General features: G+C 38.7%; 1 protein-coding gene across 1 annotated transcript in view; it reads right to left on the reverse strand.

The window, feature by feature from the left end:
* Positions 1–20,609, reverse strand: part of cep290 (centrosomal protein 290) — a 61,916-nt gene that overhangs the window by 23,594 nt on the left and 17,713 nt on the right. The window contains exons 19-42 of the mRNA XM_042496915.1: positions 20,314–20,478; positions 19,253–19,402; positions 18,477–18,592; positions 18,285–18,387; positions 17,843–18,073; positions 16,537–16,710; positions 16,303–16,414; positions 14,292–14,497; positions 13,966–14,117; positions 13,520–13,631; positions 12,275–12,730; positions 11,982–12,146; positions 11,630–11,737; positions 11,382–11,516; positions 11,026–11,295; positions 9,916–10,023; positions 9,446–9,645; positions 6,837–7,050; positions 6,080–6,217; positions 5,096–5,317; positions 4,507–4,629; positions 4,283–4,425; positions 2,752–2,907; positions 1,478–1,601 (exon numbers count right to left, since the gene is read on the reverse strand). Of these exons, the coding sequence (XP_042352849.1) occupies positions 1,478–1,601; positions 2,752–2,907; positions 4,283–4,425; positions 4,507–4,629; positions 5,096–5,317; positions 6,080–6,217; positions 6,837–7,050; positions 9,446–9,645; positions 9,916–10,023; positions 11,026–11,295; positions 11,382–11,516; positions 11,630–11,737; positions 11,982–12,146; positions 12,275–12,730; positions 13,520–13,631; positions 13,966–14,117; positions 14,292–14,497; positions 16,303–16,414; positions 16,537–16,710; positions 17,843–18,073; positions 18,285–18,387; positions 18,477–18,592; positions 19,253–19,402; positions 20,314–20,478 (4,083 nt within the window). The remainder of the gene's footprint in view (positions 1–1,477; positions 1,602–2,751; positions 2,908–4,282; positions 4,426–4,506; positions 4,630–5,095; positions 5,318–6,079; positions 6,218–6,836; positions 7,051–9,445; positions 9,646–9,915; positions 10,024–11,025; positions 11,296–11,381; positions 11,517–11,629; positions 11,738–11,981; positions 12,147–12,274; positions 12,731–13,519; positions 13,632–13,965; positions 14,118–14,291; positions 14,498–16,302; positions 16,415–16,536; positions 16,711–17,842; positions 18,074–18,284; positions 18,388–18,476; positions 18,593–19,252; positions 19,403–20,313; positions 20,479–20,609) is intronic.

The following is a 20,609-nucleotide window of genomic DNA, read 5'->3' on the forward strand; positions in this document are numbered from 1 at the left end:
TATAGAATTTATATATTATTTTTTTCTTTCTTTCAATTAATTGATGCATCATTCAAAGCATATAACATTCTTCCACCTGAGAACTATTTTAAAAGTAAGCCTGTTCTTAACATAGCAGCATGCAGAGAAACTGATGCATGTTTTTATTACTAGCAGGTTGGTGTAATACCCTCTTCACCTGGTCTTCAACAGAGATTTATTTATTTATTATTATAAATACAGTTTTCTTTATATTTCCCCGTATTTTTTTTTAGAATTATTAACTTTTAATAATATCGCTCTCTTTTTAAAAACTAATTTTAAGATAATTTTCTTGTCGCCTTTAATGTAAAATGTGCTGAATGCAGCATCAGAAAACCGATGTAGTTCCAGGTTTCAAAGGGTTAATATAAAATACACAACAACGATGCAAGACTAACTTTTACCCATAAATCTTTTTGCAATCTTGTTAGTAAACTAGCACTTCTTCCTGTGCAGCACCTGTCCATAACTGCGAGGCGAACTAGTTAGCTCATAGTTATATACCATGAAACCTATTAGTCAGTTAGCTGGGTTGCATTCATGTGAGCCACAATGGATCGTCCTGGAACTTTTCACACAAGAGACTCTGAAAACTGTCTCCCTCAACATCAAACATGTATAAAGATGTGAATCTGCCAATGATTCTTATTTTAATAGCTTAGTATTACTTGTACCGTTTAATACGCAAGTCAATTTTATACAATATTTGCAGTAGGAGGTCCCTGCTCCATCTCTCTTTTAGCTAAGGGGTCTTTGGACTGGAAAATGTTGAACACCCCTGGCATTGCATCCTCTGACATTTCTGACTTTTTATCTTGTTATCACCTACATGAGCCCTTAGGTCCTCTGATGTTGGTGGTTTAACACTTCCTAAAGTATCCAATAAACAAATAGTAAAACTGCTTCCATCTAATATGCCCCAGAATATTAAATATCCTGCCCAGTTATATTACACACACAAGCTCTGTTGACATCTTTAAAAATCTGCTGAGGACCTATTGATTCAGTATTTCTTTATCTTTCTCTAGTACCATTTTTATCACCTTTACTTCTCTGCTTTTTCATTGGAACTTTTTTTTCTATTTTTATGAACAGAAATATCTGATCTTTATCTTTGTCGTCTTTAATATCATACTGCAAAGCACTAATTATAAAACGGACCCCCAAAAATGTGAAAATTATCCATCATTAGTCCAAGGAGCCAAAGGTCACGTGAATGAATACCTAACATTTTTCAATCTTACACTATATAAAACATATTATCTCACTTGAAAGGCTGAAATCAAAGATTTGTTTAATAAATGTCTTCTGTGGTTAACAAATCCCTAAGATAAAAAAATGTCCAGCTCTATGTGTTCCAGCATATATTTATGTTACAGTGTGAATTACCTGGATATATCTGACAAAGTCTTTCACATTAATTACAGTCATCATCTGCATGTGGATGAGCACTCACAGAGGGTCTTGATGGAGGCTCTTTGGATATCTGGTTCTCTAAGGAGTGCACTCTCTCCTCCAGGTAGCGGTTCATCACAGTCAGATTCTCAATGGCATCATCACGAGGTAAAGCCTGGTGCTGTCTGCAAGTTCAAATTTTGCATTTTTGTAAAAAGACTTGGGAGGAGTTCAACAGTCTAGACTCTAGAGAATGACACAGCTGAAGGGTTTATTCCACTGACATATGTTTGATCATCATAAATATTAGTTACCCATACAGGTGTGCATGTTGGACAATTCAAAAAGGATCAAGTTTTTTTTTTCCACTGTTGACTTCTGTACATATTTTTTTCTGAAATAAGGTCCCATTTAGGTCTGGCAAAAGGGTAGGGATTACGCCTCTCTATTAGCTTAAAAAAATTCGGCATCAGTCATTCTCTTCATCAGGAAAATTATGTTAAATTCCTGCATTAATACTTCTGTAATTTATGCATGTAATTTTACAATTTCTCGGCTCACAAAATGATCCAATTATTTCTAATAATGGTGACAACAGATTGTATAATATATTGAAAATATTAACACTGCAGAATGCCATGACATTTAGATATAAGATCAAATTTCATGGTCATAAATATCTGTCGTTGTGGCTCAGATTGGAATGATCACCAGTTACATGGATAATTCTTTAGGGCTTTAAGTTGAGGCTGTAATCAGCTAAATGCAACATTAACACTGTAAAAAAAGCCTGATGTACTGACAATCCTAAATTTGAAACTATAACACTCAATGGCTTCTGTACTGAGTTGATCTATGAACACTACTACTTGTTCAGAATTTTTTCCATCTAGCCTAAAGGTTGTAAACTGAAGCCAACTGAATGCCCCTTCCTGTCCAGGTGGCCTTCAAGTCTCATAAAAAACCAAAAGGCTCTCTCTAGAGCCAGTGCTTGGTTTCTCCATTCTGGGCCATTGTAGAAACATGTCAGTGCTGCGTGGAGGGCTCCATGGAAGAGGAACAGCAGCCTATGTTGACATTAAGGGCTCATTCTACGCTAACAAAGACATGAATATAAGTTTCAGGTGATTATACACTAATGAAAACATAGTTATAAATATTATGTTCAATTTCTGCCAACAGACCCCCCTGAAAGTCTACACACTGGACCTTAAATTGTCTAGATTGACGTAGGTGAACGCACTGTGACTTTGTAATATCTTAAAAAAATATCTTTGTTCAAAATGCCCTAATTTAAGTATCTTGTTTAGGCTAATCTTAAAGACTGCTACATACTTTATGGTGAGGATCTGTGCCTCCAGGTCTGAGTTCTTCTTCTTCAGCTCTTCCATCTCCTTCTCCATTTCAGTGGACCGCACTCCCACCACCTGATCAGCAGTCACACCTCGACCCTTCAGCTTTCTCTGTAGCACACTTTTCTCTTGCTCCAGTCTGCATGCAAAATAAAGCACAGAATGGAAACAGAAGGGCTAGAGATGTAAAAACTTACTAGATTTGACATTTTCAAATTTGAAAGTTGCAGTAACCTTTCATAGTCAGACAGAATTCAGACACATTTAAAATTTCCTGATCGAATAAAATAGTAAAGTACACTGGTTTGTGTGTACTAACTTCCAAAAGGGTGGTCAACATCAGTACAAAGTTTATAGTTTACAGCACTGACTGAGCTACCAGGCACCCAGCGCAAAAAAAAAAAAAAAATAAAAACAAAGGGATGTAATGAACTTTGGGTGAGACACTTAGGAATTGTCAGATAATACAAATAGTTGTATACATGATAAATCAATTAGTTGTTTAACTGAAAATAAATCTGCCACCATTCTGATAAAAACTGAAGCGTTCTTTTTGTTTGTTTGTTTAAAATAAAAACAAACTGAATATCTTTTTAATCGTGGGTCAGGAATTTGAAGATTTCACCGCCGTTGGACCTTTGTACCTGTAATTTTTCTTTTATTGACAAAGCGATTAAAAGTTATTTCTCACAGTGTGATGACAATATGAGATACACGAATAACTAAACACAGTGCAAATTATCCACATTGCCAAGTTCCATTTTTGTAAAACAAACGTGTAGAGGCCCAATGACTTTCTGTTAAGTTGTGTCCATTGCCACGCCACATAATAAAAACTTATCCAGACAGAAAATGTAAGGGGCCAATGTTAAGTACATGATACATAAACCCCAAATTTGATGCTAGCGCTAACTGTCTTGGCTAGTCCTGTACTATGACCAACATATAATGTTAGAAAGCCGCTGGGCAATCTTTAAGCCATTTTATGGTCTTTCATTTGGTTCACAAGGTTTGTTGTACAATATTAGGTGTTGAGAAACTAATTTGAGGTTCCCCAATTTGGCAGCAAGCTAGCTATGATCTTGAGGTGTTAGCATGAGTTGGAAAAAGGAATGAATCGGTCAAAGACAAACGTGCAGTAAAATCTACTGATATGAGGTCTAACTTTTTTTTCCTGCAAGAATGCTTCGCAGGTTTGTAAACATTCATATGAAAATCAGGTTTCATAAATTTCCATACCAATTTTTTTTTGGACAAAAATCTATGCCTGGTGAGAAATGGCTTTAAATACTAAAATTATCTGTAGAGTCACGAAAAACCAAAATGATCAAAATATTCCTTGCTTGCAGCCCTGATTTTTATCATTATTTCATGTTTGCAAACTTCTGTCCCTCATGCTGTCATCTGGACCCAGATGTTCCAAGTAGCTTATTGCAGTTTTGAAGTCATTCTTCATGTTAAGAGCAAGATCGAGGAATACTGAGCAAATATTTCAGTATAATGTACATACTGACCTTGCATAGAGGTCTTTAAGAGTGGTGAGCTGTTTCGACAGTGATTCATTCTCTCGTTCCTTCTCCTTCAATGACTGCTTCACCTTTTCCATCTTGGCCTGCCATTTCTTGCCCTCCTCCCAACGCACTATTTCACCTTTCGTCTGCAAGTAAAAAAAACAAGTCACGCATAAAGTTGTCATGCAAACAAATGACCTCACTAATATCCACATTGTTGCCCAAACCTTATCATGACCATCCTTAACATTCGTCATTTCTGCTCTTTTCTCCAAGTCAGACTCGAGCTTCCTGATCCTCTTCTGCAGATTCTCAATGGTGGGCCCCTTCACATCTGGTTCTGGTTGATTCTGAACAGCAAATAAAAAAGACATCCAAATGGCACCTCACTTGTCTAGATAGTGTAGGCACAAACACTGCAAAGGTTAGAATCACAACCCATGGCATCATGTTAAGGATATGAGAAGAAAGAGATGAAGCCAAAGCCCTGTGACACCTCTGCGGGAGTTTACCATAAATCTGAGAAGAATGTAACATCCTGCTGTTGATGTACTCCTCATTATATCTTAACTTACAGCAGAGCAGGGTTTGCGTGTCTTACATGTTACTGTTTCATGACATTTCAGGGTCTAAACGTCCTGCTATGTGTTTACACGATGTCCTGATATTGGCTGTCATGAGGCTGTTGAGTTTATTACACTAAAGCTTATATAACAGCAACAGCGATAAGCTGCAGATCAAAATCAATCCAAGCAGCATACTTCCTTACAAATCACTAGCTTGTTGTGTAATTCCACTCTCCTTAGAAATACTAACCTGAAGGGCACTGCTGAGCCTTTTGTTTTGCTGCCTGAGCTCCTGGATTTCCTGCTCTCTCTCCTCCCTCTCAGTCTGCAGGCGTCTCTGGGTTTTCAGACTCTTCTGAAGGTCCTGGTTCAGGCCATCCACTTCCTCTTTCAGGGTATTCTCCCGGCCTCTGGCTGCTTTAGTGGACTCCTTTGCAGCTTTAAGTTCTTCACTGAGTTCTTGCGCACGCACCTTTATCAGAAGAAGGATTTTTCAATTTAGAGTCTTAGGGATATTCTGTAGTTTTCTTATTGAAAGCAAATCTTACAGAAAACATAAAAGAATTGATGCTACAAACAAATATTGTCTGTGTATTAAAAGATAATGATGTCAACCAGTCAATGAAAAATCAATTCTTCCATACAACAAACACAGACATAATACTTTGTATCAGTCTGCAGCTTTCAATGGTCCTCTGCAAATGCATTAGTAGTTACTCCTTTTTTCAGTAACATTTACTAAAGACTACTGTACCCAGCTGTTTTTGAAAAAAAAAGGGCAGGCACCTAATAGGTCAACATATACAATATCAATCATATCATATCAGTAAATGTATATCTATCTATCTATATATATATATACTATATATTGACCCCATAGGTGCCTGCCCTTTTCGTACATATATGGTGCAGCATGCAGGCTTTGTTAATCTTTATTTAACCAATAGATATGTGCAAGTATAAAGTATTCAGTTTCAGTGTCTGGTTTAGAAATTTCTTACATAACAAATGTTAACTTTTGTGCAGAGGAAATCAACTCACTGACAAATAAAAATTAAAAGACTGTTAAATTAAATAAGAGAAAAAAAGGCCAATTAAGCTCACAAATTCAAAATCAAGACTATTTAAGGACATTTAAAGCCTAATATATACAGAATTGAATTTAAGACATTTTAAGGACCTGCAGACACCACAATAAAAAACAATTGTGTTGTTATGATAAAGGGAGTCCCACCTTAAGCTCTTTGGTGTGTTTGTCGACCAACATCTGTACATTGAGACTCTCCTCTTTCTGTGCAGCGCTGGCTATGACTTGCTGCTCTGCAGCAGATGTCAGCTCTGCCCGCAGCTCCAGGAGAGCCTTACTGAGAGCCTGAGAACACAGGGAACAAAGAGGTGTCAGCTATAATAAATATGACAAGTGAAGATGTCAGACCTCATTTTAGTTAATGCATCATTGTTCATTTCTTCATTGTCTACTTCCTAACACTTATTCTTAGTATGAACTTAACAAAAAGCATCTTCTTCCTGTATGTGGTGAACAAACACAAAACTTAGCTGTAGTTCTGACAAAATAACAAAATAAAAATAATCAGTATGTATCATCAAAAATGCTTGGGGCACTTTTAGTAATCCTAAAACTAATACCCCGATCAGCTTACCTGTTAAGCAGCTAAAAGCTGAAAAAGCAGTATTTATTTGACTTAATTCAAGTTTCAGTAGCAGCATACATTGGATGAACAGCAGGAAAATATCCATGTCATCAGTCCATCACACAGAATTTACAACAGTCAGTCCACCCATGAGGCACATCCTAGGACGTGATGGGAACAGAATTACGGGGGAAGTGCAAAGAGCAGCACTTCATCAACATCATTTTCCTGATATCAACCAGGGAATTTTAGCAAAGAAACAGGACTAATGCCTTTATGTTGCTCACCACTATTTGATGGACCAAAAAAAAAGATACACTTATGTGGTGAAAGAACAACCTTGAGCTGTTTCTCTTTCTGGGTTAGCTGCGCCTTCAGTCGTTCTACCAGGTTTTTCATGGTGTTGGTGGGGGAGCGGACATTGGCCTCCTTCTGTGCTGCCAGCTCGGTTCGGAGGTAGTTCATCTCCTTCTCCATCTGGGCCATCTGGCTCCTCTGATCCTCGGTCTCAATGGTCAGAGCTTTCACCTGGGCAGCATGATACTCCTCCAGCCTGCAACAAATCCCTTCTGTTAGTTTCATAACATACACATTTCCTTGACTTTCATTATCAATTTAAAATACATTTAGCATGGCTTTTAATTCGAACCTGATAGCGAAGTAGAAAAGTAACTTATGGGGTTGGCAGGAGGTGTAGTCACGATTAGAGTAAATAAAAATCATACACATATAAAAGGAACATAATTTAAATGTTAACCTGTAGCTATCACAGGAAAATTTCCAGGTTTACAATGAGTTAAACACATAAATGCTTATAAAGCCATGCCTTCTGTAAAAATATCAAAGGCGTCTAAAACTACTGAAACGACACGGTAAGACACAACAAGTAAAAACATAGTTTTTCCATACGCTCATCAATCTTGAGATTTTGGGCTATTTTTCTTCCATGTCTTCTATTAGACTAACATTCAGCTCTGGAAAGCTACCTGATGTCTGCTACCGTGGAATTTACAACTGCTGAGATATACAATGAGTTTTTTAGGCAAACATCCAACCTAGCAAATCCTAAAGCAGTTTAGTATAATTAACCTGTAATATACCTTATGTCTCATTCAGCTTTTGTTGGCACTTAAGTGCTGACGCTAAGTCAACTTGCCCTTTGAAAGGTATTTTTAATGTTCTGCCCACCCTCAGTTATGCATGTTCTGGTGTGGCTGAAATTCACATGTCCCAGTGCACTACTGAACTCTTGAAAGCTTTCTTTAATCTACTTTTCTTTAGCCTCTTGTTATTAAACTTTTAACCCCTTGAATTTACCCTTAAGTTGCTTTAGGGTTGTTAAAATCATCTTATTCAACACTGTCTGACAGTACCAGCTTGTTCCATGTCTTCCTTAAAGCTATATGATGAAGTGTTGTACTATGTGAAATAATCAAAGCCATTAATCCATGATCCACAGTTAAAAGCAGATAATATGGAACCTTGTATTATGAATTCTACATTAAAGGGAATAAAGAAATCTGTTGTTGCATAGTGATATTTAAACTGTTGATTTATGGTATTTGAAATTTTCCAACGCCTTAAGTTCAGAGCATTTATTCAGGAGCTTTTTCAGGCTTTAGGGGTACCTCATGAAGGGTGCCAAACTGTACCCTGGACCTGAACTGTGCCCTGGACCTGAACTGTGCCCTGGTCTTGACTCCCGTGGGCTGTTGTACAAAACCTAAATAACGGATTAAGCCAGGATTTGGGGATTTTAGCCTGTTCCCGCCCAGCCTGACAGCCAGGCTTGTTTAATCCTGGTGCCTGATTTGTTCAGTCAGCTGTCATTCCGATCGGAAATAAATATGTTTTATAATTATTCCGTGGTCTTCTTGGCCTATGTATTTTTATTCATTTTTGCATTAAAATAGGCTTTCACGCTGTAACTGAGTAAAGTAGGCCTACTGTTATCATCTTCATTGTAAAGTTTAGGTAATGCGTGCGCCGTGAGTGAGATTCAAACCTGAGCCAATCAGTTACAAATCAGCAGTCTTGTACACACCACCACCTGTCCTCCTATTTATGACATTGTCAGACATTCAGTGAATGAATGAATGAAGGCCAATTACTGTCTAATATGAAAAACACAAAGCACAGGTAAAGAAACCCAAAGCCTCCAGCGCAGAGCAGACTTGTCAGTACAGAGAGCAGAGTTAACATTAGCACAGTTTTGACAGCAAACACGGTTAGGTTTTTGGATGTCAATCAGACCAATCCGAATAAACTCTAATATTGTAGCAGATATTACTTTAAGTTTCACAACAATTTACACAGTGTCAGCCACTGCCAGTTAGCCTACAAGCTAAGAAAACAACATCAACAATAAAAGATGCTAACTACACTTTTCTACTAGCTCTGTTTGTCACCCATTTTGGTGCACAACAGACTTCTCATCTGAGGCTCAAACATGTATGACTCAATATCTCCAATGTTTCCTCTAATGCTAGTGCGAGGCATCCTGATGCATACTGCTCTTCCACTGTTCAAATGAGCACAAACAGAGCTGGAGAAAGGGAAACATACTGCGATATTGGGCGGGGCAGAGGTACAATCTAAAATTCTCAGTTGGGGAGAAAAAGTAGATCTGCTTCCAGCCCTTTTTTATGTGGGAAAACCATGTTACACAAACGCTGCTGGTAGTATAAGTTTAAGTTTAATTTTTTTTTTTTAAATGTGTCTAGAGAGAGGCTTTCAAATGTAGCTTTAGGTTAGCCTCTGTATAAAAATGGAATTGTTAAAATCCTGTATGTTCACTTTTGATAATATTTGCATCAATCATTCATGCACTCACTCACATTAACGAAGATAAATAAAACATAAAGGATTCTGACTCCGTTTGAAAATTAATCTCTACATTTTACCACTGCCGAAACTTCAGAACTAAACTTTAATAAAAGGATAATCACTTTGACATCTCGTCAGTGTGTTTCTTCGCCAGTGTTTCCATGGTGGTCCTCTGTCGCTCCAGCTCAGCAGTGGCAAGCTTCAGCTTCTCTGTGACAGAGGACAGCGAGATGTCCTGTTCAGCCACTGTCTGCTCCAGCTCAGCCAGACGCTCCAAATGCTTGGTAGTTGGCACCCTGATAGTGGGCTTCTTCATTAATTCCTGGATAAAGAAAGAGTATTAAATAAGGAGGGAAATCTAAATTAGACTCAGAAAATGGGATGTTGTTTCATTAAACACTGATTGATCAAATGTTAAATGTTAGGTAATGTTCAGTACACCTAGAATGCAATATGGGATGTAAGCCATGTAAAGGAGACACCTCTGGACATTAATGTGCATCTGACGTTTTGGAATAGACAGGCACCAAACCAAAGCATTTTTGGCATGAACAAAAACAGGCAACAATACAAGACATGGACATATGCGTACCATTGCCGTCTGTTTAAAGCGGTCCAGTGAGGTGTCCGAGTGCAAGTCCAACTTGTGATGCAGTGCTCTCAGCTCCTCCTGGTGTCTCTTTATCATCTCCTCCTGATCCTGGGATCAACAGGGTGTAGTTAAATGAAACAAAGAAATACTTTATTTGAGAATATTACATTTAGGATGGCAAATGATTTCCTTCAATAAAACAGTAACAATACTGAAGTAATAATCTTTGTTTGCTTTTAGTCCAGGAGTCATTGTGTATGTGAAGTCTCATGCTAAAACAATCTGTGTTATAATTAATTCAAAGTTATGTCTTAACAAACAAATCAGTTCTGTTAACGTCAGCCACAATTAGTTAAGAACCTTTGAAAAATCAAGCCAAGTCTGTCCTTCAATGAGATGGAAAAAGTAACTTGGGTCTCCATTACAAAAAGATTGGACTATTGTGATTCCCTATATTTAGGCCTTTCATAGTCATCGATATCTTGCCTACAGATGGTTCAAAATGCAGCAGTAAGGATGGTGACTGGTACTATAAAGTGTATCCACATTACCCTAATATTCAATTCACCTAAAAATGTTTGACATTTTTGCTTTAAAAATTTTACTAATCGAACATTCGACTAGTTGCATCTCTACTGAAAATAAAATTGTTTTGTGTGTCTCATCTTGTGACTAAAACTAAAAGGTGACTGCTTTTCTGGTTGCTGCGCCACAACTGTGGCAACCAGTTGTCTTTAAAGCTAAAGACTATAAGAGGAGATGTGATATGGAGTTATATTTCAAGTCAAGTCAATTTTAATTATGAAGCCCATTGTCACAAATCACGATTTGCCTTAGAGGGCTTTACAGCACACGGCATCCCTCTGTCCTTAGACCCTCACGCTGACTAACGAAAAACTCCCCCCAAAAAAGACTGCTAATAAATATCTAATGTAAGTGCTGAAATCTATTTTTTCCACCACTTAAAGATTCAAGAAATTCATAAACCCTAAACTCCAACAGACCCTACAACTAGTCACTGCCAAAATGTTACTCACAAATTATTTAATGCCTCTTAAAAAGCACATAGGAAGAATATAAGAGACTGGATGCATCGTTGAATCACTGTACCTGTCTGGCTTGAGTCAGCTGGTTCTGGTATTTCTTCAGCACGTCCTCTTTTTTGTCAAGTCGACCCTGGAGGTCTTTGATGGTCTGGTGAGCCACCTTGAGAGCAGGCTGGTGGTCAGACTGGCCCTCTTCATGCTTGGCGAGGTCGGCCAGCAGGCGCTCTCTGTTTGCAGCAGCTGGAAGTCGAAGACGCAGCTCATTGATCACCTTATCCCTGGACACGATGTTCTGCTCTGCCTTCCACAGAGCTGCTTCTTTTTCTTTCAATTTCTGCATATGAGGGAATAAGAGTTTTAACAATGTGCTATCAACTGATATATAAGAAATACTGAATGTAGAAACACTGAACACTATACCTCATCTAAACTTTTGCAGGTGGCCTGCGTTTCCAAGATGGTGCGGAAATGCTCTCTGTTTTTACTCAAAGCAAACTCTAACTGATGAGCAAGAGGTAGACTCGGGTCTGGGAGTGATCCTGTACCATCCTCATACTGAAACCAATCAAAAATATATTAATACTTCAGAGCTGAAAGGACAGTCTGTTTCTGAATCATCATGTTTTACTTGCTGTTCATCTGAACAATTCCTTCTGTGAACAGTTTACCTTTTCTGCACTGCTTAAAATTTCACGCTGGTGCTTCTCGTACTGGTCCAATTGGCGCTCCAGTTCCACCTCTCGCTGATCGTATGCAAGCTGGCGTTCTTCTTGAAGCTTGATGTGGCAAAAAAAAAAGGTTTTTGACATTACCTTGATATTTTCCTTGAATATTATGATACTACTCTAACACTTATGTGCTCAAAAGCTCCTTCACAAATGAGGCAGTTAAAATTATGAGGTTTTTACAGCTACACTTTTCACCATTCTTTTAACTGAGATACTCTCACCACTATAATGCCTTTGCATATAACTGTAATGCTCTGATCATTTTTGGAAGTCTCAAGAGTTCTTCACTCACCATGTTTTGCTGCACAATATCCTCTTCTAGTGTGCGGATGGTCCGCTCCTGCTCTTCCACCAGGTTTCTCAGGTACCTGATCTCCTCCTTCTGGACAACCAGCTCCCTGCCTTTCCTCAGCTCCTGCAGACGAGCTTCCTCCATCTTCTTGTGCCACTCGGTTACCTGTTTGAGAGGTTGGAGTGGTTTTAAGCATTTGCAGATTCATTGTGGGCAGGATGTGACACAAATAAATGAAATCAGAAGAAAACAGACTCTTATTCAACTATTTTGAAACAGTTAAACAGACTGACCTTCTGGGCCCCTTTCACATCCTTCAGTGTTGAGATGAGCTCCTCCAGGCCTTTGAGTCTCAGCTCCAGTTCTTCTGCCCTGCCCTCTGCCCTCCTCCTCTCCTCCTCTGCCTTCTTCTTCTCCTCCTGGGCTTTTGCTCTGTCCTCCTGCAGGCTCACCATGGTCATGGAGAACTTTTCCTGCTGGGGAAGAGGCAGCGCTCCGGCAAACTGCCTACGCAGAGACTGGATGGTCTGCCGTAGGTGCTTGGAGCGATTTCTGCCCTCCTGGCGGGCGAGGAACAGAGTGCGCTCGCTGGCATCCAGCCGCTGTTCCGCACGCAGCTTGTATGCCTCCAGCTGTTGGATGTGAGAGGTGGCGGCCTCCAACTTGGCTAACGCAGATGACTCACTGAGCTGCAGAGCCACAATGTGTTGGTGGAGTTTTGCAATGAGGGCCTTCTCATCTGACTGTGACTGAGGGAAAAAGATGTGAAGACATGCTTTTAACTCACTGAAGTGCGTTACTGCCTGATACAAAACCTGGTTGTTTGTGTTTTGATTGATTGATTTGATAAATTTTAATGTACTTTTTACCATTCCAATATTAAGGGCTACTATACAAATGTTTGTACTATGATTTTGCTTTTTATCATTGTCTAGAGCATTGGAAAAACTTGAAAACTACTTTATTAACTTTATTTCTTTACATTCCCCATTTCATGCTGAAAGCAAAAACCCAGAAATTTCATGGATCAGTGTACAATACCAAAAACAATGACTAATTTTAACTCTGCTATGAATACATAACTGTGACAGAAAGTGCAGTCAAAGGTATACTTATTCCACAAAATGACAATTTGTTTATCAATTACTTACCATGTGTTACCTTGAATTTGTGCCGAAAACTTTGTTTTAATTTTTTGTGAAGATAATTTTTTAGGGGCATTTCTCTTTATTTATAGGACAGTTTGAAAGAGACAGGAAAGGTAGGAGAGAGAAGGGGGAATGACACGCAGCAAATGGCCACGGGTCGGACTCGAAACCAGGTCGCTGCAGAAGCCTTACGTACTGTATATGGGCTTTTGTCACCTAAACTTGACATCTATAAAATATCAAATTTTTCACCAGTTAAGATTAGTCTGTAAAGATCATGAGCATGTTTGGGCCCTCGAAAAGGCAAGTCTTTCCGTGAAATAATAACAAAAGCAAGAATTTCAAAAAGGGCCTTACTGAAACCGCTTTTGCTGCTCAGGCCCTAATTACCTGATAGTCAAATATTTGTCTTCTCAAAGCTTCTACTTCCTTCTCTTTGGACTGCTGTCTGGCCTGGAGAGCAGATGCCTGCATCATGGCCACATCAGACACCTCTTGAAGCCTGTAAAAAAATAACAAAAAATAACACATATTACACTCTTTGCCTTCAATAGTAGAATGAGCCTTAATGCCTTTATTACCAACATTATAATCAACAGTACAAAAAAAATAAGCAAAATATAATAAAATATTAAATAAAAGCTGAGGAAATCATAACAGAGAAGCATTTTTAAGGAATGACACAACCATTGAACATATTAATTCACGACACTCGACACCGTGACCTCAAAAACCTTATTTAAAACCAATATTGTGAATGAAAATTTTAATCAGACATACATCACATGATAAGAGCATAAATAATGAATCTCAGACCTGCACATTGCCAAACCTACCTAGAAACTTCAATGCGAAGCTCAGCCTCAGCCTTCTCCAACTCTGCAACCCTGGCTCTGTCAGCGTCGCTCACAGCTTTGCTGACACTGTCCGTCAGCTCATCTCTCAGCTCCCGCTCCACCCTCTGGGCTTCTACATTCAACTTGCTCAACTGCAGATAAGCAGAGGGACCGTTGCTTGAAAACGTGAACTGTATGGCATTTTACAAATAGCACAATTTATTAAAAAAATAAAATAAAATTGGTCACAAAGACATCCTATGCAACAGCAAGTCTCAGGAGCATGACAAGAAACAACTCATCTGTCATTTCCCTCAGCCTCATACCTCTGCAAACTTGGACTCCAGCTCTGAGTTACGTTCCTCCACCTGCCTCAGGGAGTTCCTCATGTGTTCATACATCTTGTGGGCGTGCTCGGCTCTCTGCCTCTCGTTCAGCTCCTTCATCTCCAGAGTAGTGATGCGCCTCGCTGCAGACACCATCTCTTTGTTGGCCATTGCCTTGTCGGCCTTATCCATGCTATTTTCGCCCCCTGATATAAAAGACAAAAACATTATTTGGGACGAGAGTTTGACATTAAGGGTGGAATCCACAAACTAGGATAACTCTCAGATTAATTAATCAGGATTCACTGCATTGCATGAATGCTATAACACTGGAATCAAACTAAAACGGTACATACTAATTTGCTACTTTAATAATATAACTGTTTTAGTACACAGCAGTGATTGTTCCTCTTACGATCTTTGCCAGCAGTCCTGGTTTGGACAAGGTTAAACACAAGTTAATTAAAACCTGACCTATTCTTTTTGCAATCTGAGTCTTTCGATTAAGATTCAGTACTTCACTGCCATGTCAACATGACTCATTGGAAACTGTTTTGGTAAGCTCATTTGAAAAAACAGGGGGGGAAAAAAGACAGTAATGGCATTTACATGTAAAGTACACTTAATAAAGTAAATAAACAGATAGATAATAACCATGCTCATAAAAGAATCATAAAAGTGTCAAACAAAAAAATGGATAAAAAAAAATTCAACAAAGAAGAAATTACAAATGGCCCACTAGATAAAAGGCTTCAAGTGCATTATAAACGTTAGCCCTTTTGCATTATTTTTTTAAAGGATAACTTTTTTATTTTTTAACCTGGGCCCTATTTTCCCATGTTTTTGTGTATCAGTGACTAATGGGAACAACAATTTTGGTGCTGTAGCCAACAGCGGCAAAACTGTGTCAAAACAGCCATAAAAAGTAACCACTTGTCCACTAACAGTGCTTGATTTTGCCGCTGACAGGCTCAGGCTGTGATTCTCAGTGCCTGACCACATTATGGAAAATATCTCTACAGGTGCTCTTTTGTGAGTTCATTTTTGTTTAACCAAAAACAGCTTCTCAATCACCAAACCCACCAGACTGATTTAAACAAACTCATTTTATAATTTTAAAACACACTTCGTTGAAAGTTGACAGAAACAAAATAAAACTCACATAAACTGTCTTGGTTGTTCTTTCCACTGTTCTAACAATCACCAACTCTGGCTTGGTAAAACAAACCCTTTATATATGGAGTCTGGTGGGTGTGACGATTCCGTTTGTTAAAGAGTATGCCCTTTAACAAAGGTCTGTCTCTAAAGGAATCCTTACCATAATGTTATCAGACACTTCAATAATCTGAGTCTGTCAGAGGCAAAAACAAGCAAATTTAGTGGATGTTAATTGATGGGGCATAAATGCCCAAAGTGGTTACTTTGCAGTCTGATTTGCTGCAGCTTGCTGCAGCAGTCTCACTGAACACTAGATTATTTTTAAAATTTTGTCACTATGACGCAAAACTGTCCAAATTGAAAATCACCAAAGGTAACCTTTAGCTTGTTGAGGGGCCTGCATGCTATGTTTGTAATGTTAAGGAGGTGAACAGCTTAAGCACATTGTCATAGGCATGTGATGACACCACAAGCCACAGCTCACATCAAATAAAGCGATACAATAGACATAAACAACTAAAACTTTTGGCCTTGTGGGGAGCCTGCGCCCTCAGCTGTGAAAAGTGGCGTCGCAATAACCAAGGAAATGTTTTGTTGATAAAAAATAATGGCAAGAACTTCAGTCGAGTAAAAGACTGAACATTTCCTTTTATGGTCCAGTCAGTCTGTGTTGACATACTATTTGATCATCAACAGATTCCTTCTTTCTGTGAGTCACAGAAAGTCTTAGTTTCTTTGCAGCCTGCAGTGTTTGGCATTAGAACACATAAAAAATATAACAGACTGTTCTGGTTGTCAGTTTATAGGTTTCAGAAAGAACTGAGCTAAATAAAATCAGCCATATATAGTTTACCAGTTGCATTGATGTTGTCCCATGCTTGTTCTAAAGTATTCAGTTTCTCCTTAGTGATTTTCATTTCTTCATTCATGGCTGAGATTTGCTCCCGTAAAGACTCATTCTCACTCTAAGAGACGGGAAAAAAGGACAAATACAGGGTATGGTCATTCAACAGTTAAGAGGTAAAAATAATAATGGTGTGTGTATTGGAGGTTTAAATAAAATATTAGGGCAATTAAATTGTTCTACCTCCATATGTTCGAGGTTGGTGGTTCTCTGTATCAGGCGGCTGTCCCTCTGCAGCATGTCTCTGTATTTCACTGTTAGCTCTGTGAACTGTTTGTTAGCCCTCTCCAGGTCTGATGTGGGCACACTATCATCCAAGGCCTTCTGCAGTGCTGCTATCTTATATGCAGCCATTTCCTGATGACAAAACAAAAGACAGTGTCAGTAAAAGGCAGTTGTATGTTGGTAATGATGGCTAAACCCAAAAGCAACTTTTACTTGTGATTTTGAAAACAAAATCAGAGTATTTGGAAATCTGGGTATTATTACCACATTTCTGTCCATGATTTTTTGTAAATCCCCATTGGAGGCGAGACGTAAACGAGGTGTGAGTGGAGCATGACCGTCCCGTTTCCAATCCAAACTAACCCTGTCCTCTGTAAACATCTTAGCTGTCTGTCAGCTGTAGCTCCTGGAGAGCTGAGTGGACAGGGCTAACCTGCCATCAACAAGCTGACTGACAGCAGAAATTTACCAAACTGGAACAGTTTTTCATGTTGTTTCATGTGAAAAAATCAACAGTGTTTTTCAAGTATTGATTCACTGACTTTATTTCCCGCCCACAGTTGTGAGTGAAGGAAATCTGCCCTAAGTATAACAGGCAACCTCACTAACTGACTAGCAGAACTAATCAGTCGATGAAGATGTGGTTAATAAGTTAAAGACACGTGTGCAGCAGGATATTTTTGAGATTTAAACAGCTGTCTATGCAGATTAGCTTTACGAAACACAACAAAATAGACACGGGGAATCTCATGAGATGCATGTCTTACAGAGTCAGTGTGGATTCGTTTGACATGTTTAATTAAATGGAAAAGTATCTTTTCCATGAGACACACGGATGACAGACGTCAAAAAGGTCTTCCAAAAATGCTGTAGATTGGCTCTTAGACCCAATTTGAAAAATACCAAAATATCTATACAACAGCAGTCTTTCGTACTTTGTTAAATGAAAATATAACGAGTTTAAATTGACTTTTTTATGTAATCTTGTGCTTGTTTCTATGAGCTGTTGCATCTTGTTCCAACAATGGTACATATTTTCTACCTCTGGCCTACCTTATGTCACTTTTTAATCCAGATAGTTGTAAAACTCGAAAACCCCTAGCTGATAGTGAGCTATCTGGTGTCCTCAGACTTAAACTGTCTATCAAAAGCAGGATTGACTTTCATGTCATACATGAACTATTAGTAGATCAGGCTGAACCTTTTATTTTTCTACTCTGGAAAACAGAATTAGGTCTACCGGTGTAACATTTTCTTTGTCTACCTTGTATCTCTGCAGGTAGCCTATCCTCTGGGCGACAGAGGCCTGCATGTGGCTGCTGTCGTCTCTCAGCTTGCTGTTCTCCTTGCGGAGATGCTGCTCTTGCTCCAGCAGGGTGCTGTAGCGTCGCGTCAGTTTCTTCTCATTAACCTTCAAAAGAGTCAACTTGCGCAACGCTTCGCTCAACTGTCTCCTGATCTCCTCTGGGTCCTTCTGAAGGTTGTTCAGCAGCTCCTGATTGGTGAAAGAAAGAATGATGAATTACTTAGGTACTTTTTCCTCATATTCATTGACTCTACATCTACATTTTCTGCACCCATTTTTCTATTACAAAAACACTGACACCTTGAATAAAGCACTTCAAATAAAGGAAGTACAAAAAAGCAGTCCATATTGCAGTACTTAAGTACCATTAACCCTATAAGCATTTATTTGTCTGACTTACGGTGAACTCTTGGATTTTAACTGCGTCCACCTGCTTTTGCTCCTCCAGCTTGTTCTTCATCTCTGTAAATGTGTCTTTCTCCTTTTGCCACTCCGCCTTCTCACTGAGACAAACACAGTAAAATGTTTTTCAAATGCTGTTCTTAGGGTTACAAACCAGCTACAACTCAAAAGAAACTTTTTTTCAACAAACCTTAGGTATTCTTTATAGAGGAGTCCCTGTTGGTGACTAATAACAGAAAACTTCTCCTTGTATTCCTCTAGAGTTCCTGTGAGTTTCTTGCTTTTTTCCTCCTGGTTTTTGAGCTCCTAATAAATTCAAGTATAATGCATGTTTACAGTTGAGACATATTGCTGATTTGCAGATTTTCAATCCAGGTCTTTCAGGGACAGTTTAGGTCTTTTGAAGAGAGGTTTTATGAGGTCCTGATCTATAGGCAGAGTATTACAAACCCCTGTTCCATCCTTTTTTAATCTACTTTCTAAGTGCACAGGATCCTGCAGTAGATGAGTATATCTTTTGTTTTATGTTACTGTAAAGAAGCAGGCAGTCCTGCCAGTGACGCAAAATGGCGTACTGCTGTGGGCGGGGGCAGCAACAAAACCTATTTGCTAAAAAGTGAGCTAAAATTACTTCTTTTGTCTAACGTTTCTGGTGGCTTTGATGAGATAACAGATGAGGAACTGAAGCAGTTAACAACTTGAAAATCTCTGTCCGGTTAAAATATTCTTATTATAGCGTACACTTAGGTGGGAGATTTTTAGGTGGCTAAAATGTGTTTTGCTGCTGCCCATGTCCATGGCAGTGCATTGCTTACATTCTGTGTCAGAACTCTTGTCTGCTTCTCCAAACTGGGGGCATGCCGACTGACATCCACTGTAGGAAATATACTGACTATTAATAAATACCCCATATAACCAACCTTCTAAAGATCCAAACTATTCCTTTAAGAAGACAGAGACACTGACCTGAAGAAGTCGAACAGTGTACTCATTCAACGAACTGATGACCTCTGTGCTGCTGGGCCCCTGGCCCTCAGGAAACGCCAGAGCACGGAGAACAACTCCACTGCTGCCCGACCTCCTCAACAGCTCCAATTCACCTTCCAGGTGGCTCACCTGACAGGCAAATCAAAAGCAGTCAACCCTTGTTTTTATGATACCAACTTCAGTATCACTAAAAATGTTATTTGTCTATCACAATAGTTCCCAAGTTTACCTCTAGATAACTTCAGAAGCTGACTCAGAACAATAGTTTAGCAATTGGAGAATCAATTCAAACTGCTAAGCGTGAGTCACACAAGAAAAAAGGCTTTTTACAGAGATTATGATCAGGGGATTAACTCAAATACCAGTGCAATTTAAATAAAAATAATGTGAAACATACTCCACCAAAGACAAACTAATAAAACGACCACCAGACAATAAAATAAAAACATAAAAGAAACTGGATGGGATAAAAGAACAAAGTGGAGGACTTAAAGATGAGTTTTGATAAATGCCTGGTGGTATAAACAAAATGCTTTCTCATTTTTAGAACAAGGATCCCACAAACATTTTGCCAGCTTTTCTCTTTGAAAAACTGTTTCTGTTAAACATATTTATCAGAGGTGTTGCATCAGCGTAAATACTGAAAATGAATGCAAGATGAAAAGTGGAGACAAGTTTTTTCCCTACTTTTTCTTGTTACATGAAACAAAGGCATCACATGAAGAAATGTTTCACTGCTGCTTATTACTCTCAGGGACTCAGAGCACGCAGACATTGTCACTGTCTCTATGAATCTTAATTACATACACTTCTCTGGTTTGGAGCTGGCCTTCAATAACCAGAGTTTATGAGCAGCTTGAACTTGAACGACTTGTCAAATCATATATGAATGTGGAGCCAGAAAAGATGGACAATACTGATTTTTTTTTTTTTAAGGGTGAGAAAGAAAAGTCCATGTGATCATATCAGTCGTGATTTAAAAAAATATATCAGTCAACACCACTATCTCTTTATGTTAACACAACACAATACAGATGTACCTTTTCTTTGGCTCTGGCAAGCTGACTCAAAGTGCTGGCTGCTTCCTCCCGGGCTGATTTCAGCTCCTGCCTCAGTTCTTCATTTCTCCCGACCAGCTGATGGATTTGGGACTTGAGGTACACGGCAGACTCAGACTGTCCGCTCATATTGCTGACATCTATTACCTGTGGTTTGGGGGATGAGCAAAGCAAATATATTTTATATATTTTTTTATTTTTCATTGCTTTTTGATTTTAGTTTTAGATGTGTGTTTTCAGTTCAGTTTAGTTTCAGTTATTTTACAAAGTGTTTTTGC

Source organism: Plectropomus leopardus, chromosome 11 (assembly GCF_008729295.1).
Source record: "Plectropomus leopardus isolate mb chromosome 11, YSFRI_Pleo_2.0, whole genome shotgun sequence".
In the NCBI taxonomy this organism is placed as follows: domain Eukaryota; kingdom Metazoa; phylum Chordata; class Actinopteri; order Perciformes; family Serranidae; genus Plectropomus; species Plectropomus leopardus.